The sequence below is a fragment of the Spea bombifrons genome, chromosome 3 (assembly GCF_027358695.1).
Source record: "Spea bombifrons isolate aSpeBom1 chromosome 3, aSpeBom1.2.pri, whole genome shotgun sequence".
Taxonomy (NCBI): Eukaryota; Metazoa; Chordata; class Amphibia; order Anura; family Pelobatidae; genus Spea; species Spea bombifrons.
In genome coordinates this window covers 62284318-62304626 of record NC_071089.1, presented here as the reverse complement: position 1 = coordinate 62304626, position 20309 = coordinate 62284318, and the positions used below count along the sequence as shown (strand labels likewise).

General features: G+C 40.3%; 1 protein-coding gene across 1 annotated transcript; it reads left to right on the top strand.

The window, feature by feature from the left end:
• The first annotated feature begins 1547 nt into the window (after positions 1 to 1547).
• AMD1 (adenosylmethionine decarboxylase 1) lies at positions 1548 to 8660 on the top strand. The gene is made up of 9 exons (XM_053460057.1): positions 1548 to 2047; positions 4961 to 5047; positions 5956 to 6082; positions 6712 to 6814; positions 7073 to 7115; positions 7353 to 7497; positions 7594 to 7686; positions 8254 to 8409; positions 8517 to 8660. The coding sequence occupies exons 1-9, from the start codon at positions 1941 to 1943 to the stop codon at positions 8652 to 8654; spliced, it is 999 nt and encodes a 332-aa protein (XP_053316032.1). The 5' UTR covers positions 1548 to 1940; the 3' UTR covers positions 8655 to 8660.
• Positions 8661 to 20309: the final 11649 nt, after the last annotated feature.

Sequence of the window (20309 nt, the reverse complement as noted above, 5' to 3'; positions counted from 1 at the left end):
AATTTTGCTTAGAATTTCTTCTACACAGTAGGTGCTACTGATCAAGTTGTTTGGACGCACCATCCCACACATAATACCATATATTTTTTTAATGTATTTTTAATACTCAGGTTAAGAGGGTAGGAAACAGGGTGGACGATTACCTGTAGTGCTAGGGCAATGGCATGTCAGGGCTTCTTTTTATTTTTTACTTTTTACCATTGTGGGGAGAGGGAGAAATGTTGCGTTGCAATCAGCCAGCGGGGGGGGGAATCTCTCCTACACAGAGCTTATGTGTACCAGGGCTCGCATTGTTACACACAATTGTTTAGCAGGAAACCATCAGTGCTGGCTTCTAGCGACAGGGGCGAGTCCAGGCATCAACAGACAGTCTGATCTCCCATGCAAAGGCAGGGAGATGTCCTAAAGATAACCTTGTGACAGCTTTTGTGGACGCACCTGTATGTCTATAGGGTAACGAAGGGGATAGAAGGTTGATCAATACTAGCAAAATACCATGGTCTCTTTTCAAGTGGTTCTTTTACAAATGCATGGAGGCATTCTGCAGGAACTCCATAGCGGACCCAAACTGGCCATCTGGCACACTATGTACTAGTGGCAGAGTGGGTGCTGCAGCATGCGGCCGACGACAGGAAATGCCATCCACATGCTATGTGAGCGTGAAAACGTAACACGTAGCCGCACATATGTCAATAACGTGCTGGGACCGCCTCTATATCTCCATTCCTGCCCGGCTCCATAATCTCCTCCTCCCAGTTTAAAGCACATTATTAATACACATTATTAATAATCTTGCGCTATATTTGTCTAGTATCTTAATGCTGTAACCGTACCGAGCAAATATCTGGCTTGCTTCTGAAAACCTTCCTCCTTGCAAAACTAACATTTTCACCAACTGCAAAATGACTCGTTACATTTATGCCACAAATTGAACAGCACAGTAACAGGGGAAAGCAAATTTACCAGTAACCTTAAAACTGACAATACTATAAAGTAATATTAAAACACACTGGAAGAAAAGGGCCTTGGTTTTCATCTCCAGAGGATATGTATTTATTTTTTTGTCCTCAGAATTCAGGGCACTTACAAAAGGAATAATTTAGTATCTATCCTATTTAAATGTTATTATGGATACTTGACAGACATATTTTTATATTCAGTTGGCGTAGCGTTAGCTTCTCACAAAAAAACGATGTTAAGAATCCTGGTTCACGTGAGCCAAGACTTCGTAACGGGAGAAGGGAACCAATCGGGCGGGAGGGGGCGCAAATAGGCGGGCAGAGACTGTCCAATCGTTTTCAAGACCTCACGTGCGCATGGAACGATTGTGCACTAGAAACGTGACAGGGGGGTTGCAGGGTAAGGGTTGGGGCAGTGAGCATGAAGCCACGCCCCTGTTCTTGCGTTAGCCTGTCTTATAAGCTCGTTGGAAGAATGACGGGCTACATGAGGAGGCGACCCTTCTACCGCGACGGTTACAAGCCAATCCCGTACGGGTTACGTCACCGCTTCTGACGCACCGCATATAAAATGCATGTCTGAGCGCACATTCCTCGCTCTACACAGTATGGCCGGCGATATTAGCTAGCGCTCGCTCAATCTCGTTCTCTGTAACAAGGGAAACGATAAAACGGGAAAACATAAAATAGACTGTACCGGAGAAACTCGTTATCCATCAAATACACGAGGACACCCAAAATTCGTCATTCTGCATAATTTTCCGAAAAATCTTTAAAATTTCTATCCAAAGCGACGGAAATTATTTAAGAAATATTTCCGAGTAGTTAATTTAACAGTTTTTTAAAAAGAAAGTTCTGACCGCCGTGGGAGGAGTAGATTTCTATTTTTTTCCTTTTAAATTTTTTTTGGTTATATAGCTATATATATATAATTTTTTCTGCGTTGTCGGTGAGTGTCCCGCGACCCCGGGAGAAAAGGTAATGGAGAGCTCCGCGCACTTCTTTGAGGGCACCGAGAAGCTGTTGGAGGTCTGGTTCAGCCAACAGGACGAGAGCAAAGGTTCCGGGGATCTCCGAGACATCCCAAGGTGAGAAATTAGGGGCGCCATGGCCGGCGTGTGGGCGGTGGGGAGAGGCGAGAATGAATGGGGGGCCGAGCGGGGGAAAAAAAGTAGATGCGTAGTCATGATTAAGGGACATCAGGGAGCTATGTTAAGAGCTGTACATAGAAATATCGATTCGTTATATCTGTGAACAGCCGGTTAAGGTGGAAAGGGGGTATTTTTTGTGGGAACCGTTGAAATGGGGAGGCTCAAGGTCACGCCTTGCTGCGGATTGTGCTGCTCCCCTTATGGCATGGGGTGTCACTTTAAAGCCATGTGGCTGGGACATGGCGCACACACATCACGCTTAGGCTGGTAAAGGGATGTGTTCAGTAAAGGCCCCTGTAGTCTGCGTGAGGGGGTACGGCTCCTCTGACCGCACGCATTGCTTAGACAGCGGGTTGGGCAGGGCGGACATGCTTGCAGTACCTTTGGCAGCCCGTATGCAGCTGTCTCTGGAGGGGGAGGGGAAGGCAGTTGCCGAGCGCTGACACCCCCTCCTTGGCGGACTCCATGGAGCAGGCTTGGGAGACGGGTCTGTCCGCTTCAGCCCTTCTATGCGTTTCACGTTCTCTGTAGTAGAGTTTTAACGCCCTAACATGCAGTCTCATCCACATCTGCATAGAAAGCTATAACGTCATATAAGCTCTCGAGACATCAGCTCTTCCGATAGATTCTCTATTTCCTTCGGGATTGTTGGTGATTCTCGTCCCTTCCCTGTCATTTTATCGGAATGTATAGTAATTCTCTGTCAACATGCTCTATTAAAGCCGATTGACTTTCCAACAAATCGTGTCTCACGAGGTCCTGAAAAGCTTATTTGCTTTGTGTGTTTCTTTTACACACGCATTTCAATATATCTTTTTTTTTTTGGCAAGCTTTAGCGTCGTGTGATTATATGCTTAAGGCTTTGTTGCCCAAAAATCATTAAGGCGCTCTACTTGCTGGTGTATATCAAATCAAATGATTGCTTTAAAGTAATGCCAGTCATTGTGCGTACAGTACAGATGGCATCAATGAGAGAAAATGCATTAAAATAGTAGTTTGCCATGATCACGCATGGTTTAACGTTTATTTCTATGAACTTAAACATATAACAGGAGATGACGCTATCAGGTGTGAATTGTGATGTGTCCTAAATGTATGTAGAGGGTGGGGCTCACCGCAGTGAATTTGCATGCTCACTCCATGCTTGGTTTGCACACGTTGCCAGATGGCCTCTCAGATTACCCTTATAAGGGGGAGTCCGTTCTTTCCGGATTCTAGAAAGGCTTTTGGATCCTTATCCATTATACTAACCAGGACAACCGATTCCATAGCTTTTGCGTTTCATTCAAATAAATGGGAGGCTTCTGCCCTTTACCCAGTTTGATTTGCGCTTTAAAACCAATATATTCATTATCAATCTGGTAACACTTAAGAAACATCAACATGATAAAGCATCCATGTTTAAGAAAGTGCATCTGTGTACCAGGAGCCTTAGATCTTGCTGCGACGTACATGGGGGTTTCTCCATTTGCTCATATCACAAAGGGATATTTTTTTTTTCCTGTGTCGCAGTGCTCCTGGCGGCAGTCATGAGGATATACTGTCTCTGCAGTAACTACAACATGGCTGGCTGATTTTCCATCCTCTACCTGTGAGATTTTTTTTATGTAGTTTAGATGATCTGTACAAGAGAAGTATTAACTTGTACATTGTAACCATAAGTGCGTAGCGAGGAACTGACATAAGTAAATAGTTACTTCACAGGGCTTTCCTTTTCTACTTAGTGTTTCGCTACCAGTGCTTTCAATCAGCGCAGGCTCACTGGCTCCCTTTAATCTAAGGAATGCGCTTCCTTCAAAACCTTTGCAGGGTTTGCTTAACCCTTTACATTGGGGAGGAGTATTTACTTCCCTGAAAACTCAAGTCTCATTCAGAATATCTGAAAAGTAGAAACTAAATCCATTTCCTCAAGAGTTGAACAACTTGTGCTGATAGCCTTGCCCTTTATAATGCTTGGCGCTGGCTGCATAGTGATGTTAGGCAGATTAATTGTTTACATAATTCGCACGTACCACCTTTACTAAGTAAATGGGTTCATGGTGTGCCAAGCACCGACATCTTGGACTGCACTGTAAATGTACAAAAGCTGGCTTTCCCAAGGAAAACGGTAAAGGTTTTAAATGTGAGTTGTCTCGGTAAGCAAATACGGTAAGTGTTCACATCCTTGTTCTACCACATGATTCCCTGCTTATGATTTGGAAGATTGCCGTGCATACGCCATGAAGCGATTCATTTAAATGTAGGTTGGTGAATGAAGGCTAAGAACGTTAACACGTACTGCTATCTGTGCCGCTCTTCACATCAAGGCGCGAGTGCATATGAACAAAGAGGAATGTTTGATACGCATTTTCTGTGGGGTGCGATATAAGCACCTCATGCTTGTCTGTGGTTCAGGATTGATAAAAAATATGCCACAGATGCTAGCTAGATTTTTAACGAAGGCTAGGTTGTGTAGACAAATGGAATCTTTATGGCAAAATGCCTGTAACTGTCTCTTTAACGTCACAGGAATAAACTTTAATGTAATGCGTTAAAACAAAGTATATTCTATAGGCAGTAAACCTCTGGAAATAGTTTAATATTGGAACAGAAGTCTCCAGATTTGGGTAGCAATGCTTATTTCCTGAGTAAATGTTTGATCTCCTCTAATGCAGACATATATTCTGCCCCTTTGGGACCTATCGGTTAAGCAAAGCATTTCATTTTAAAACACAGCCAGGCTGCTCCCCAACAACCCTGCTCTACTTTGCATTCAGCTGTCGTTTCTGTCTGTAGCTGTCATTTGAAAACCTTTCGTAAGACTCAGTTCTTTATCATTAACTCTTGTGGATGTTTTCTGTTCTATTGCAGGTTTGAGTGGGACAAACTTTTGGAGAATGTGCATTGTTTGATCATCAGCGTAACAAAAACTGACAAGCAGGAAGCTTATGTACTCAGGTAAGATTCCATGTTTGTGTTAAAGCTAAAATAATGCTGATCTTAATTAGAAACTTCTGACACTGTGTGCAATAATCTGCAAGTGCTGATTAATAGTTATTTTCCCCTGTGACCTTCACTTCGCCCAGGCCACTCTATGGATTTGTCAAAATGATTCTGTTCTTGCCACAAAGCTGTTAAAGCCTAGATCATACGGTTAAATATTCTAACCCTCTTAGTTTACTCATAGTGTAAACCGCTGACTAGCTTGGTGCACTTTTGAATGGTAGAGTGCAAATTTAAATGTAATACATTTTAGCAAAGTCGCTGTTTCAAATTTAGATGCTAGAACTACACGGTAGAGTGTCTCCCATGCGCTATAATTAAATCCCGGGCCGGATTAGTAATGTGGAGCGTGTAACAATGGCATCGTATGATAGGAACAGCTTGTTTTCTTCACTATGTTGATGGATTTCTTTGTGTGTTTAATTCTGTGTAATCGCAGAGAGATCCTAGAAAAGGGCTTTATATGTTTAACTGCTACATGGTTATTAAGTAGCCCAGCAGGCTTCTGCTAAAATGTTTCTGAGGAAAACCACCCAGGGGCTAAGACTCCATTCTTATAAGGATTTCCCACTGCCTGGCGATGGGCTGGCATGGTACATGCTAACTCTTCAGCACATCTTCAGATAAGATGTTTGGGGGCATTTCTTTCTTTCTACGCAATGTATGAACGGGAGCAATCAATCATTTCATGCATTTTAGGATTGGAGAGGGCTTCCAGTATAAAGTTCCCTTTTTAAAGAGGGTTTTTTTTTTCCTTTGCGAGATATTAAGGATTTTAACTTTTAGGTTTTCTCATAGGCTATGTTAATAGTAGCATTTATATGCAGTGCCATTGACGCTTGTATTCTTTCCTTCTCCAACAGTGAGAGTAGCATGTTTGTCTCCAAGAGACGTTTCATTTTGAAGACATGCGGCACCACCCTCTTACTGCAAGCACTGGTTCCCCTGTTAGAGCTCGCTAGGGAGTACTGTGGGTTTGATGACATTCAAGTAAGTAATCTTTTAGCGTTGATACATTTCTCCAGATTTATTTTTTTCATTGACTTTCTTTCACTCTTAATCTGTATTTTTGTACCTTATCGCTGAAGCAAATAGTGTGTGCGTCAGTGATTTGTCTTTCCACATAGAAATGCCCTTGATTTACTTTCTTGTAGGCAGCACTGCCTGTCAGAAGACATACATTGTCTGCAGCTTTTGCACAGGCGTCTGGATCCACAATTGAGCAGGGTGGGTTATGTGCCCCGTCCCGGTGAAAGGAGCAAAGTTACACAGCTCTGCATTGTGGTTCCTTTATAAAAGCTTGGCACATGGAGACATCACTGTTGTAATTGTCATGACGCCATTAAAATATACATAAATATTCCTGGAAATTGCCTTGTCTGATATCCTGATAACCCTGATATCCTGGTAACACTAAGTGTAGCAATTAAAGTTAGTGATGTATGTCTTGGTTACTCGGTTAAAAAGAAAATGTTCTTTACTTTGATTAAGTGGAAATTATATATATATATATTTTTTTTTTTTTTTTACCCAAGTAAAAGAGTTTACTCCTTGGAAACTATTCAGTTTTGCTGAAACTTGGCTTATACAACCTGTTTTTCCTGTTTTTTTTTGTTCAGAACTTTTTTTATTCACGAAAAAATTTCATGAAACCAGACCATCAGGAATACCCACACAGAAATTTCCAGGAAGAAGTAGAGTTCCTAAATGAAATTTTCCCAAGTAAGTAATTTTTCTAAATAGCATGGCTTGTAGTTTTTTAATGTTATTTGTCTTTAGGGATTGCGATCCCTGTGCTATACTGGATGGAGAGAACCATGAAATGCGAAGTTTGAATTATTAAAAAGTAACTTTTGTAAGTACAGAATTGTCTCAGTGCATTTAACTATGCACTGTTACACTTTCTCTCCAAACATTACTTGATTTCCTGCATGCTGGAAGAGCCAAAAGTACAATTGATTTACTGTCGTCTCTTTACAGATGGAGCAGCTTATTGCATGGGACGTATGAATTCTGATTGCTGGTGAGTCTTACTGCAGATTTTGTGCATAAGTATATCTGCTTTTCAAGGGAATTTAATGTATAAGTCTTCTTGATTAAAAAAAAAACTGTGAAAGCTGACTGCACGCGGTTATTTACTGATTCTCATGATTACCTAATTTGAGTATCAATTGTTTGATCAAGTTAAAACGGTACAACACAGTCCATATGATAGAAAGTGGGATTAGCTGCAGCTGTTTCACAAACTCTTCTTTTATAGGTACCTATACACTCTGGATGTTCCAGAGGGGTTTTTAATCAATCAACCAGATCAGACACTGGAAATTCTGATGAGTGAGCTTAACCCAGAAGTAATGGACCAGTTCTACATGAAAGACGGTGTTACTGCAAATGATGTCACTCGTGTAAGTTGAATTGCGTCTTAAGGCTTAAATACGCAGAAAGCAAGTGTTGAGACTGCAAAATTGTCAAACTGACTTGTTTTTCGGCTTTTCTTTCAGATGAGTGGAATTTGTGACCTGATACCAGGTTCTGTCATTGATGCTACACTGTTCAGTCCTTGTGGCTATTCAATGAATGGGATGAAATCAGATGTAAGTTAAGCTTCCTAATGAACCTCTATAGAAAGTCCTTGGTCCCCTTTTATGTTTGCATTACAAGGCTTACAAGTCTTTTCTGTCCATCCTGCAGGGCAATTAATTAATTGGGCCTGTTCTGTAGTACAAATTGCTTAAATGATCTCACCTTCAGTGTGCAGTCATGGTGAAAATCATAAAACCCAACACGTAAATCTATGCATGCCTAGATCAGCACTGCTCAGTGTTTTTCACTGCATGGAAAAGCTCAGTTTAAGTGGAGAATAAAAGCCTTGAACACAGCCAGACTACAAATCAGTGCCGTTTTAAACTCTTGGTTTGTCTAACGCATGGCCTTTATTCTCCTTATCGAGCTGTTCCATGGGGTAAAAATCTTAATCTCTTTTGAATCTTATGGAAAGACCAGCATCTTATGCTTACTATAAGGTACTGTCCGTAGTGTTGCAGTGTTTCATTTACCACTTATGTTTCCTGACAAGTCTTGATGATGGAAGAAAGCTTTAGTCATAGAACTGTTTGACGTCCCTGTAAAACTCGATTGTTTTTTTCCCGCCTATTTCTCAGGGAACTTACTGGACTATCCACATCACTCCAGAGCCAGAGTTCTCATATGTTAGTTTTGAAACTAACGTATCTCAGACAAGTTATGATGATCTGATCAGTAAAGTTGTGGAAGTTTTCAAGCCAAGGAAGTTTGTGACAACCCTCTTTGTTAATCAGGTACGGTTTTTACTTTATCCATGTGCTTGCAGCATTTAAGATCTTATAGTGCTGTTAGTGTTAATTATCAAAGTATCCATCCAATTTATCCCTTTTTTTTATTCCAGAGCTCCAAATGTCGTGCAGCTTTCAGCTGTGCTCAGAAGATTGATCGCTTCAGACGTCTTGACCGCCAGTTCGCCCAGTTCAATGATTACAATTTTGTTTTCACCAGTTTTGCCAAGATTGAGTCGCAGCAGAGTTGATTAGGAGAGATGAAGAAAAAGAAGCGCAAAAAGAAATCAGATAAAAGAGGTGGTGGGTGCTTTCTAGCTAATGATACAAGGGGCCATGCTTTCACCATCCATCACCTAGTAGTTTCAAGAAGCCCTAAATATAATCCTAGAATGAGTTTGAATTGTATCCACTATTATATTGAGGAGTTAGGTTACTTGCATGAATGCTGTCTCCTTTGTGTAGGTATTCTATGCCACTCTTGCTGTGAAGTTGAAGTGCATGTAGATAACGTAAATACATACTGTACAAATTTCTTCAACTGTAAAAATGCACATTGTTGTACATGCAACCGAAGTTTTTTACATGTGTCACCAAAAATTCCCCACAGACAAGGTTTCCGCCCTCATTAGTTTTATTAGAGCCACAATAGATAGCATGTTTGGTTTTCATACATGGACCATCTTTTTCATCTTATGGGAACATGCGTGGTTTCTTTTCACAGTTGGACAGTTTTTAATCCTTCGGGGGGGGGGGGCCTGTGGATTGTTTGGCAAGCTTAGTCGCACAACTTTAGTACTTCATGGGATATGTGCGTGAGGACTTCTGATTTATTCAATACTACATCTAGCACTGATATTTCTGAGCTCCTAATTTATTAACAAATGCTTACAGCTTGCCCTGTTTGAATATTCCCCTTTACTTAGCTTAATGCTTGGGATGGGGGGGGGCATATGACAGATGACAAAACCCATGCAGTCAAAGAATAAAAGCTGTTATTTAGAGAATATTCTATGCCTATCCTGCAACAAACTTTTCACAGTGGCCACCATTTCTGATTGTGTGTAAACAATATGGTCCAGTTCTTGCCTCACTCAATTCCAGCAGAATCAATGCCTATTTTATCATGTTACTAGCAGGGAAGCACTGACTGTGTGATTACTATGCTGTTTGACAGTATCGTGGGCCTCATCTGCTCTCCCTTGTGAACTGTTGCACTGGTGATTTATTTCACTATGAATGAATATGTATCGTATAGTTGGGAAGTCTGCACTGGAATCATCCCTTCCTAGAGCAGAGTTAGTCGAGTAATTGTACAGGCTTTATGGAGTTTTCAGCTTTGTTACATTTGGAGCTCTGAAATAACTTGTAAGTTGCCATCCTGAATGGTGTTGATTTTCTGTATCCTTTCTGGATATATTTCCAAAATGTTCCTTTATATATATATATATATATATAAAGGAACACTTTGAAGTGTTAAAGAGAAAATCTGCTTGATTTAAATATCAAGGGGTTTGAAGCATGTGGTAAGCATGTTAATTGGATGTTTCAGTCTTGAAGCATGCAGTTAATAAAATTTGCTTCTGTATGGCAACAAGCACCTGTCCGGTTTCTGTTGCTATATTTTAGGACCAAGTATTTAGTATTAAATGCCCTTAGACTAAATTATCAAGCCCCTCAAAACTAAAATTATCCCTGGTATATTTAATGCCAAAGCTAGCCAGTGAAATATTTAATATATCCACAGATATAGTGCTAAAAAATTTGAATAGAGCAGATTGTGCCACTAGGTTACCTTGGTCAGGGGAAGAGGGAGAATTTTTGGTGTCTCTCAAATCTTTGATCAATCAAAATGTACTGAAAATATCTGTACCACAGGCCTAGCGCTTCAATAAAAAATGGTTAATTATCAAGCTGTTTGTCCTTTTTGAATGTCCACCTCATAAGAATCACCTACATAGCTCACTATAGAAGGATCTCGCTGCGGAAGGATGACAGAACTACATGTCCATGTACTGTGCGGGTAGCTTTACAGAACGTTACTGGTGCTCTTGGTACCTGCACCTGTGAGCCCAAGGATGTTACGGCCTCGTAGTCTTAGAACGCTCGTCAGTCTTCCATTGAAAGAAGTGAAGTCGACCAACCGCAAAGTTAAAAAAAAAAAAACTGTGCAGGGAGCTTGATGTCTGGCAAGGGAAGGAAGCTAATGAAGTGCAGAACTTTCTAGGGGAAAAGGGTCTACAGGTATACCGGAGGGATTTTTAAGCAGAGAAATGACTGAACTAAGTGGGGATCCTTCCTGATAAGGTCTCCATTCTCGGCAGCTTAGTACAACATAAATAAGTTAACAGGGAGGCATAATGCAGATGCTTTCGAACCAGAACATGAGATACCAAATTAGGTTGGAAGAGTTCAATTTTAACAAAAAACTGGTTTTTGTCAGATTGGAATCACAGAAATTGGCTACACTAATGTAAATAGCTGTTTCCCTTGCGATTTATGTAGCTATTTCCACAGCATTTATGTATGGTTCCTCTGGTTGAACCGTTATTTTCAAATTACTGAGATTTTTCTAAATCCATAAGGATATGATTTAATTCCTGATTATCTCACCCCTCGCTTACATGTTGGTAGCAGGATGGGCAAGTGTTGTGATGACTTGATTCTCCATTCCTTGCTAATGCTAGGTAACTATTGTCTCCATAGCTTGGAAGAAACAAGATTAGAGAGAATCGTCCCTATTAAGTCGATGCTGCAGTCGATGTTTCTTGTGCCACAATTCTTGTATGAGCAGCAGCACCAGCATTCAGGCTTCTTGGAGGCTGACTGTAGAGCTGGTTTATGGTGACATTATAGGATATAATTCCTAGTATACAATACTATCTTGGTCTGTGAGCCTAATTTTGATTGTAGATTAATAGATTGTTTACCTAGTGGTTTGAGGAATTAGACTTAGTGTTCGATTTCTAAGCGCTCAGATAGAATTTGCATGTCATTGTGACATTACATTGTAATATGCTAGTGAAGGAGGTAGTTATTGCCCCGTGTGTGTGCCCTGCTAGCGAAGGGCCATACTCCCAGCTGCTGCATGTCCTATCCTGATGCTCACCACTGAAGCTACGCCCAATGCTCTTTTACGTCTGGACCAGAACACAGAGCAAAGTAGGCATTGTGAGCGGGGGGGAAAGCATTAGTAAACTTGAGTGTTTTTGGACTGAAGGAATGGGTCCCCAAGGGTGTGATTTCAGCTCAGAGTGAGGGGCCCTTAAGGTGGAGTCTGGGATGGCAGCTCTTTCAATGCCTCTGACTCACCCCAGACAGTCAAGGCTAAAGGGAAGGGTGCCCAATGTGCCCTCAAAGGGGTCATCCCATAAAATGCCTTGTGAGCCCTTGTGGCTCTCCATGAGGTGTCTGGGATGAAGTTATCCAACTGAAATGTCATCAGTGGTAGTTAATATATTTACTGTGGTGAAGGGATACATTCTTTTAGGGGGAAGGGGCAGAGATAAAAATCACCTTTAGTGGTGTGGATGCAGGGGTCTGGAATGTCAGCACCCTGCCTTTGAGGACCGCTCCATGTACCTATAGACATTCATCCTATTGAGGACAATTCAGCTCATTTACCCTGTGAACTCATTCTTTGCTGCTTCTGGAAGTTGAAGGGCAAAACATTAGCCAGACCAATACAGTGTTCTTCTCTTGTAAGTTTTAGAGTAAACATCCGTGTTTATAATGAATTCATACTTGGTAAAACATTTCTATTTAAGACCTATTTTGTGTCAAACTCTTAAAATGCTTTCAATGAGCATTTATGCTGACGGTAATAGTTTAAATTATCATTTACAGGGATAGTAAATAGGTTTATATTTTCCAGATTGTATTTATGTATTTAAGAGTACATGTTCTGTATATTGTATTTTTTTATTGCTGCCTTATTAAATATATATTTAATAAGAATTCTAGTTTTGTGAAGTTATGTGAAAACCACAAATTATTTTTTTTTTAGACTTTAAAAGTTATGTTTATTATCACAAATAGTAAAAAAAAAAAAAATATATCTGGCAATGTAACCACAAGGAAGGGGCTTGTTCATGACAGAGAGTGGCTAATGGAGGACTATCATCATGGGGAAAAAACATTTTTTTCTAATGTTTTTTCCCCCTTTGAAATAAACTCCCCTCCTGTTTTTTTGTTAAATCCCTTTAAGTTATTAAAAGTCTTGTATGGTACCAAACCATTTTATCTGTCTCTTTATTTGGGCAACATGTATTTGTTTTTTTTATTCTATTGTTTAAAACTGGGTACAGTTGAAATCATCTATTTAAGAAGGCCTTCTTGCAGTAATCCAGTCTTGAATTCAGTGATATAGATTATTTTGACTCCATCCTGTTTATTTTTACTGTGTTCTTGACTAAATGGTGGCCTTCATCCCATCCTTAGACTAAATAAGTAGATAAAATATATTTTCTTGTGTTACATTATTTTGCTCAAACCACCAGACGAGACTTTATTCAGGGCTCCGCTCTGGAGAGATGGACAACTCACAGCAGGGTCCATCTTCAAAGCAGATTTGTTACATTTCTAAATCTTAATGTTACGGTATTATATACACTACATAAACCCATGTACTTTTGGTTAAAATGCAGTGTCTAAGGACTACATGAAGGACTACATGAAGGACTAATGTAAGAAAGTAACATGCACTTCTTCTGTACCACCAAAGACAAAAGATGCATCTTAGTTGTGCGGTTCTGGAGAGGAAGCCGCAATTAGAGTGCACTTTTCTCTGAGATGTTCTGGGCGAATCTGAATTATACTAATATGTATTTTTGTCTTTATCCAATCACTACAGTCTTCCTCTCCAGACTGATGAATTGATGTCTGTTGCCCTGGCTGTTGATAACGAAATTCCCTGGGAAGAGCAATGTATTTTGGCCCAGTGCGGCAGGTCCAGGAGGGGCAGCAGTTTACTTGATGCGTTTGCATCCATTACACATTACAGGTGTATGAAATCAAGTACATAGACAGCCATCTCCGAAGACAGACATTAGCATGTTACCTTTTACTTTTAGTCAGTATTAAGTTCTTCCCTGCTAGATCTGCCCGGTCCAGTATTAGTGCTATTATTGTGAAGTGGAAGCATCTAGAACATGGGGTCCCAAGTTTTTTCTGCAGAGGGTCACTTCATCAGAAATGTATGTGTGCGTGGCATTTTAGCTTTATAATGCATATTAATACAGGGTTAATTTGGCAATAATGAAAAAAGCAGTGGAAAAGTTTTTTGATCAACTTTTATATGTCATTCTATCAATAGTAAATTACTAAAACAGTAAAGCAAAGCCAGTGCACACACCATTTAAAACAAGTGTAGCCAAATAAAACTGCACAAGGCTGGAGCACACTGTGGGTACAAGATGGATTTAAGCTGGTTGATGCTGGAGGCAGGTCTGTATTAAGAGCATCATGGGCCTGGATCTGAGGATTTTGGTGGCCATTTTATGAAAATAAATAAAATAGAATCTTAACTCCTCGGCATCCATGTGTACTGGATAAAGATGACATCAGCGCTCTTATGTGATGGGACTGGGAGTAATCAGTACACTAAAAAAGTCATCATATGCGGGACGCCTGAAGCCACAATTTAGTGCCACTAATCATTTTTAATAATGTATGCAGAAACTGTAAATAACACAAAACCCTTACTTTTCCTTTCACTGATTTGTGGGCCAAGAAAGTTTTGTCCTCTGAAGTGACTACAAACTCAGCATGGTGTTTTATCTCTGGATAAGTAAAAATTAATAGTAGTATTTATTTCTACAGTAAGAAAAGTGCCAGGAAACAGACAACCAAATACACACAGGACAGGATTTGCCACACCAACCCCCAAACACATGCACCAGGACAGGATCTGCCACACCGACCCCCAAACACACACCAGGACAGGCTCGGCCACACGGACCCCCAAACACACACACCAAGACAGGCTCTGCCACACCGACCCCCAAACACACACACCAGGACAGGCTCTGCCTCACCGACACCCAAACACACACCAGGACAGGCTCTGCCACACCGGCACCCAGACATACACAGCAAGACAAGATCTGCCACACCGACACCCAAACACACACACCAGGACAGGATCTGCCACACTGACACCTAAACACACACACCAGGATAGGCTCTTCCACACCGACACCCAAACACACACAGGCTCTGCCATACCCAGACACACATACCAGGACAGGCTCTGCCACACTGAAGCATACAAAATGTATTTTCTACACTGCTTTGTCATTAACTGCCCCTTTTGTATTTTTGCTCCTTGTGTATTGATGCCCCAGCCAGGCCCCCTTTACTATTGATTAATGTTTGTCCCCCACAACCTTGTATATTGCCCTCCTTTGTGCATTTATGCCCCCACACCCTTGTGTATTGATTTATGTGATGCCCCAGCCAACCCCCTGCCTTGTGTATTGATGCCCCCACTGCCACACATAGAGCAAAACAGACAACTGGGAGAAGTTAACTTTATAGTGTTACTCTAAAAACTACCTCATTGACATATATTTACTAAGCTGCATAGTGAACCCTTAGGAGTTTATTCACTAAAGGAAGCATTTGCAGGAGGGTTGTAGTTTTTAACTCCCTCATTTTACCACTCATTACAAAGGACCAACACTAGCAGATGTCTCCAGAGTGAACGTAATTCATTGTGTATAAGGAGACTTTTGATGAACTATCACTGATTTATTAATGCATTACACAGGGGCAGCCAAGCTCTTCATGCAGCAGAGATTCAGTGGGGTTGGGTCATCATAATGGGTGGTGAAAGTGAAAAAATGCTACGATACAATTCTGCAAACTTTCCTATTAACTTTTCCTTTAGTGAGTAAGCCGTTTAGATGTTTCTTTTGAACTTATACAGAATCTTGCGTTAAAGGATTATAAACACAATTGGAATCCCCACCTATAGTTTACAGACTTTCAAATTTGTTTTTAGGTATTTACTAGAAGGATCATACAATTCTAGGGTTATCAATCTGATGGTGGAGTTTGACAAATGATTTACTAATGTAACAAAACAAAGGCTCCATTATACTGGCATAACAAAGGCCTAGAGGCTAATCATTATTACACACACTGGGTAGCAAAGGGTGCAGCATAGATTTTTAACCCCATATCCCAGTGGTCTAATGTTGAGATCTATTATTCTAAAGACAAATCTCTTTTTTAATTTCTCTTGAGTTATTTACAAGAAAGCGAAGACACCAATATATGGCTGAGACTGACGTCATTTTAGACACTTACTTGATCAATACTATAGTTGGCACAGTTCTTCTGCTGAGCGGAAAGATGTCCAGGATTAATACCCTCTATGCATATCCACTTTATGTACAAAGATTTGTAGTTCAGGCTGTAATAGTAAAAAAATGGTTATGATGTTCTACACACCTCATTTCAGAAAAAAGAAACAGGTTTGTGATGTGGATATCATCCTTGAAGTGCTTATTAAAATTTACAAATGCGATGTGATTTATTCTCATTATGTTTTATGACCACTAATAAAGTAAAGCTTACCTGACTCCTCCAGACCCTCGTGCGCATGTGGAAAGTGCTGCCAATTATTTCAGTGTTAGCACTTTCTTGTCACTGATTGACAGCTTTAAGCAACCAATTAGTGGCAAGAATAGCTGGACCCAAAGTGCTGTTGCTGCTGCAGAACAGCCTCTTCTGTGTTGTTGTGGAGGAACGTTTCTTTACAGGGAGTGTCAGGGAAAGTAACCTGCAGCTTGCGCGTTTTAACAAATTTGAATTACATTACATTCAGATATTTATTTTTCAAGGTTACATATTCAAATCCTATATTTAAAAGCAGTAGAAGTGGTTGGCCCTGCTTGCTAGATCATACAAGTACTACATACTAGTAAGAACCAGTTGAAATGAAAGCATCATTGCCAACAGTCCCAGCCAAATTTCTATGTATTAGGTCTGCATGAACCGTGCCCACATTGATCGCTTTGCATGGTCAAAAATGAAAAGGGAAGCTGAACAAGCACAGATTTTAATCTCAGCCCCCATGTGGCCCCGGAAGCTGTATGCTAAGGTATGCCATAATGTCCTGAAGTCCTGCTTCACTACATCACAAAGGCTTGTCCTAAACTGGCACTCCTCTAGCATTACCACCATGAAGGTGTCCCTCTTGAACTCAAATTCTGGGAGGTACGCAGCTGACGCATCTGAAAGTTCGAGTTCATTTACAGGCATTAAGATTTTGATAACGTCTGATGCCCGGAAAGAAAGTTTAAGAACAACGAAGGAACAGGAATTTATCACGCGCTTATGTAAAAACCTGATTTAACCTTCAGTGCTTCGAACTTTATATTTTTGTGAAGTTTTATATAGGGTTTATAGTATTATAGAATTAACATAATGTGCTTCCCCATTTCTATCACTACATTGAGAGAGAGAAAACCCTGTACTTTTACAGTAACCATTAGGAGCAAGCATTAGCTTTTCATGTGAACTTTATTCTGTGCAGGAGCAGAGATAATTTAATTTGCATTAGAGACACATTGAAAAATAAACAGTTTACAAATACATACTAGACAAAATAAACACACATGCTCTTTTGTATTTGTTTATTCAAGTAAATATTGTGCAATTAAAATGTTCTTTAAATGTTGTAATGACCTGTGAAGGTTGGAAATGTGTATCTGTTGTATTCAGATGATCAAATCTCACATTTAATAGATGATACATATTTTAGGTATGTAATCAGAACCATTGCGTTTTGAAATACCGTATGTTATAATAGTCTAGCTGTCTCAGATGATAGCCCATCATAAACACACAATAGTTGTTCTATTCCCAAGGAAGTCTACCTGGAGCTCTCCCTCTTCTGACGGAGTGGCTTTGTGAAGTGGCAGGGCTAGCCCCAGAAGGGCTCCTAGCTAGCCCTGTTTGCCTCCTATAAGGAGCAGTAGAGGAAGAGCTCCTGGGGCCAGCCCTGGTGAATTCCCAGATAAACTAATAAATAGATGGAGCAAAGTTATTTTGAAAACAGCTTCAAGTACCGGACCTGACCAAACACTACATTGACATTGGTTCTAGCATGATTTCTAAACACAGCTCACATGGTTACAGAAAATATACAGGACCTAATGCTTCCCTTATATTGTATATATATATATATATACAATATATATATTGACAGCTCTCCTTTTATTAGCTTTACTTGCTTGAGAACTTATCAGTAGAGCACTTAGCTGATTTAAATACATACCTTTCACGGTATGACATTATCATGCAGGTATATCATGTTTGTTCTCCATCCCCCTGTTTAAAAATGGAACATCTTATGCTAGGATTAGAGCTTAGAATATCACAATAACCTAGAAGAGGTCAATAGAGTTTTTTAAGGAAAGAGCCAAGCTATTTAGTCTAATTTAGCATTCAAACTACTTTGCGGCAAATTACTTGAAAGAATACATTATTATGCCTCTTGCATGTGTAAGTGACATTATCATAGTGTCTCACTTGCTGAAGAAAGCAACATGAGCCACATTCACAGTGTGTAAGAGATTCATTACAGATCTACTGTAGTTTCATTCTCAAGAAAACATCCTTTGCCTTTTCTAAATGTATGCACATGGTTTATCTCGTAGTAAAAGCGAGTAGATTAGTATTGGAAGAAATGTCTGAAGTTACGTATTGTATACAGAACACAAGCAGCTTAATGAAAAATATAGAAATGTATAGCATTTGTGTCCAGACAATAACTGAAAAAAATACACCTGACAGAAACAGTCAATCATGCATTGACATGAAACAAAATACAAAGAAGCAACATAATTCATGGTGCACAGAAAAATCATCAAACATGTCCAGGGCGTCAGAATAAATATATTGCAGGAGGAGTAGCACCTCAGGATGTGGATAGGTGGAAAGGGCTAAGGGGACCAGGACAGTAAGGACTGTGGATTAATCCTCCTCAAGGTTTTCAATGAAGGGGTAGTAAGTTACCTACTTGTTACCTACTCAGGATCAGGTGGTTCCTGCAAACTACAATGTGCCCTTAACACACATGAGGTGCCAAGCTTCTCCAGTGGCACATTCGATATGAGTTCCTGGATACGAGTCCATGCTGAATTGAATAAAATCACAGGAAATTACTCTCCACAGAGTCTTTGAATTAGTTTTCCAGGAATCCATACAAAGTCTGTGAAAAATTACTATATCTATAACAATTGTGAAAGCCAGCAGGTTGGAACAGGTTCCTAATGTGTGAAGGGAATGGTCTATGATTTCTACAGTTCACCTTTGCATCAGAAGCATTGCCAAAGTCCTCGCATATCTGGATGATATGGTATCTTCTGGCATCTCGCAGAAGATGGTCATGTCAACCATGCAGACAAAATGTAAAAGTGGAAACAGTTGTTAACCAACACCATGCTGTAAATGTCTTGGTGCTGTGGGTCAACATATGAGTAAAACAGGTTTCCCAACCAAACCTCTGCAGAGTTTTACTCATAAGGGCTAGGCTGTCTGCTATCCTGTGACCAGGTATGGCCTGTTCAGGGTGGACAATCTGTCCAATGACTGATTGCAACCTTCTAGCTAGTACCTTAGCTAGGATCTTGTAATTACATTAGAGAGATACCAACCGCAACCTACTGACCATGTGAATGTCTTGTGTTGTTGGGTCTCTCATACAGAGGAAATTTGCTTTAGAATTTGGTTCTGGACTGCCATTGGAGATGGGATTATAATAATCATAATCTGATATTTTTCTTCTGTAAGCACGTTTAAATTCTAGACTCTACTGAGTAGAGGTGTACCATAGGGCAGACTATTAGATCCTGCCTCTTTTGTACACATTTTCCAAAAAATCCCTTTCGGTTCTCCTCAAAAGTAATGCTTTGTGATGACTTGCCTTAAGGGATACCAAACTACATTTTAGTGATAAACCTGCAACCTATGTCTGTTACTGTTGGTTGCCTTGTGCAAGGGAAATTTGGCTTAGAGTTTAGTTCTAGATTGCCCCTGTGGGTAGGATATGACCTCCAAGTAGATATGCACCATATGCCAGGCTCCCCTTTGTAGGATCCCCTTTGGGGATCTCCTTTGGTTCTCCCCAAGTGTAATACAGACCTGGAGCTCTGTTCACTTGTGCCTAGAGGGATACCAACCGCACCTGAATGATGGGGCTCACTTAACAAGTGAAAATAAAGATTCACATGATATCTTGGTCATAAGTATACTCCAAAACTGGTAACGTTCTCCATATACTCTTCAATAAGTGAAAGCAAGCTCCAGATTTCCAATAACCCTTTTGCCTCTGTTGGCAATGCCAATTAAGTATAGGTAGAATCCCAAGGTATTACGATGTAGGTATAGGTTCATGTTCAAATTCCTATCCACAGGTTTTTCTTTTTTTACAATTTGCTTCAAACTTAAGTGCTTTATTTACTATGGTATTCACTGTTCAATCGTGTGATGACCGGGAGCCTCTGTGATTTAAGGATCAAATGCTTGTAACAAAGCCCCCCCACTATTTGAGAAGTCTATGACCTGTTATTCCAGTTAAGGGTAAGCCAAACTGACCCTCCTACAGCTGACAGGACAGGAAACACTACCCAGGTTATAAATAGAAGCTGTTCTCCTACTGCAGCAATATTTCCTTCTGTCTTTAGTGGATATAATTTCAGTTTGTAGGGGTATGGTTGTACTTTAGCTCTTGCCTAGAAGTGACTGGTACAATTCAGTATGGGAAAGACTCACTCTCTCCCTACTGCTATTTTGTTTAATGCCCCAACATAAACTCCCTGTTAGGCTTATAAAGATGGCTTTATAGCTATACAAGTGGAGATTTTGGGTTGACCCTCAGAGACCTGGCCCAGCAG

What these genes read in the sequence shown, in the direction of transcription:
- AMD1 (XM_053460057.1), top strand. Translation starts at nt 1,941, where the DNA reads ATGGAGAGCTCCGCGCACTTCTTTGAGGGCACCGAGAAGCTGTTGGAG. An exon ending in CGTATGAATTCTGATTGCTG is followed by an intron (nt 7,116 to 7,352) that starts GTGAGTCTTACT and finishes CTTCTTTTATAG; the next exon opens with GTACCTATACACTCTGGATG. An exon ending in CTGCAAATGATGTCACTCGT is followed by an intron (nt 7,498 to 7,593) that starts GTAAGTTGAATT and finishes CTTTTCTTTCAG; the next exon opens with ATGAGTGGAATTTGTGACCT.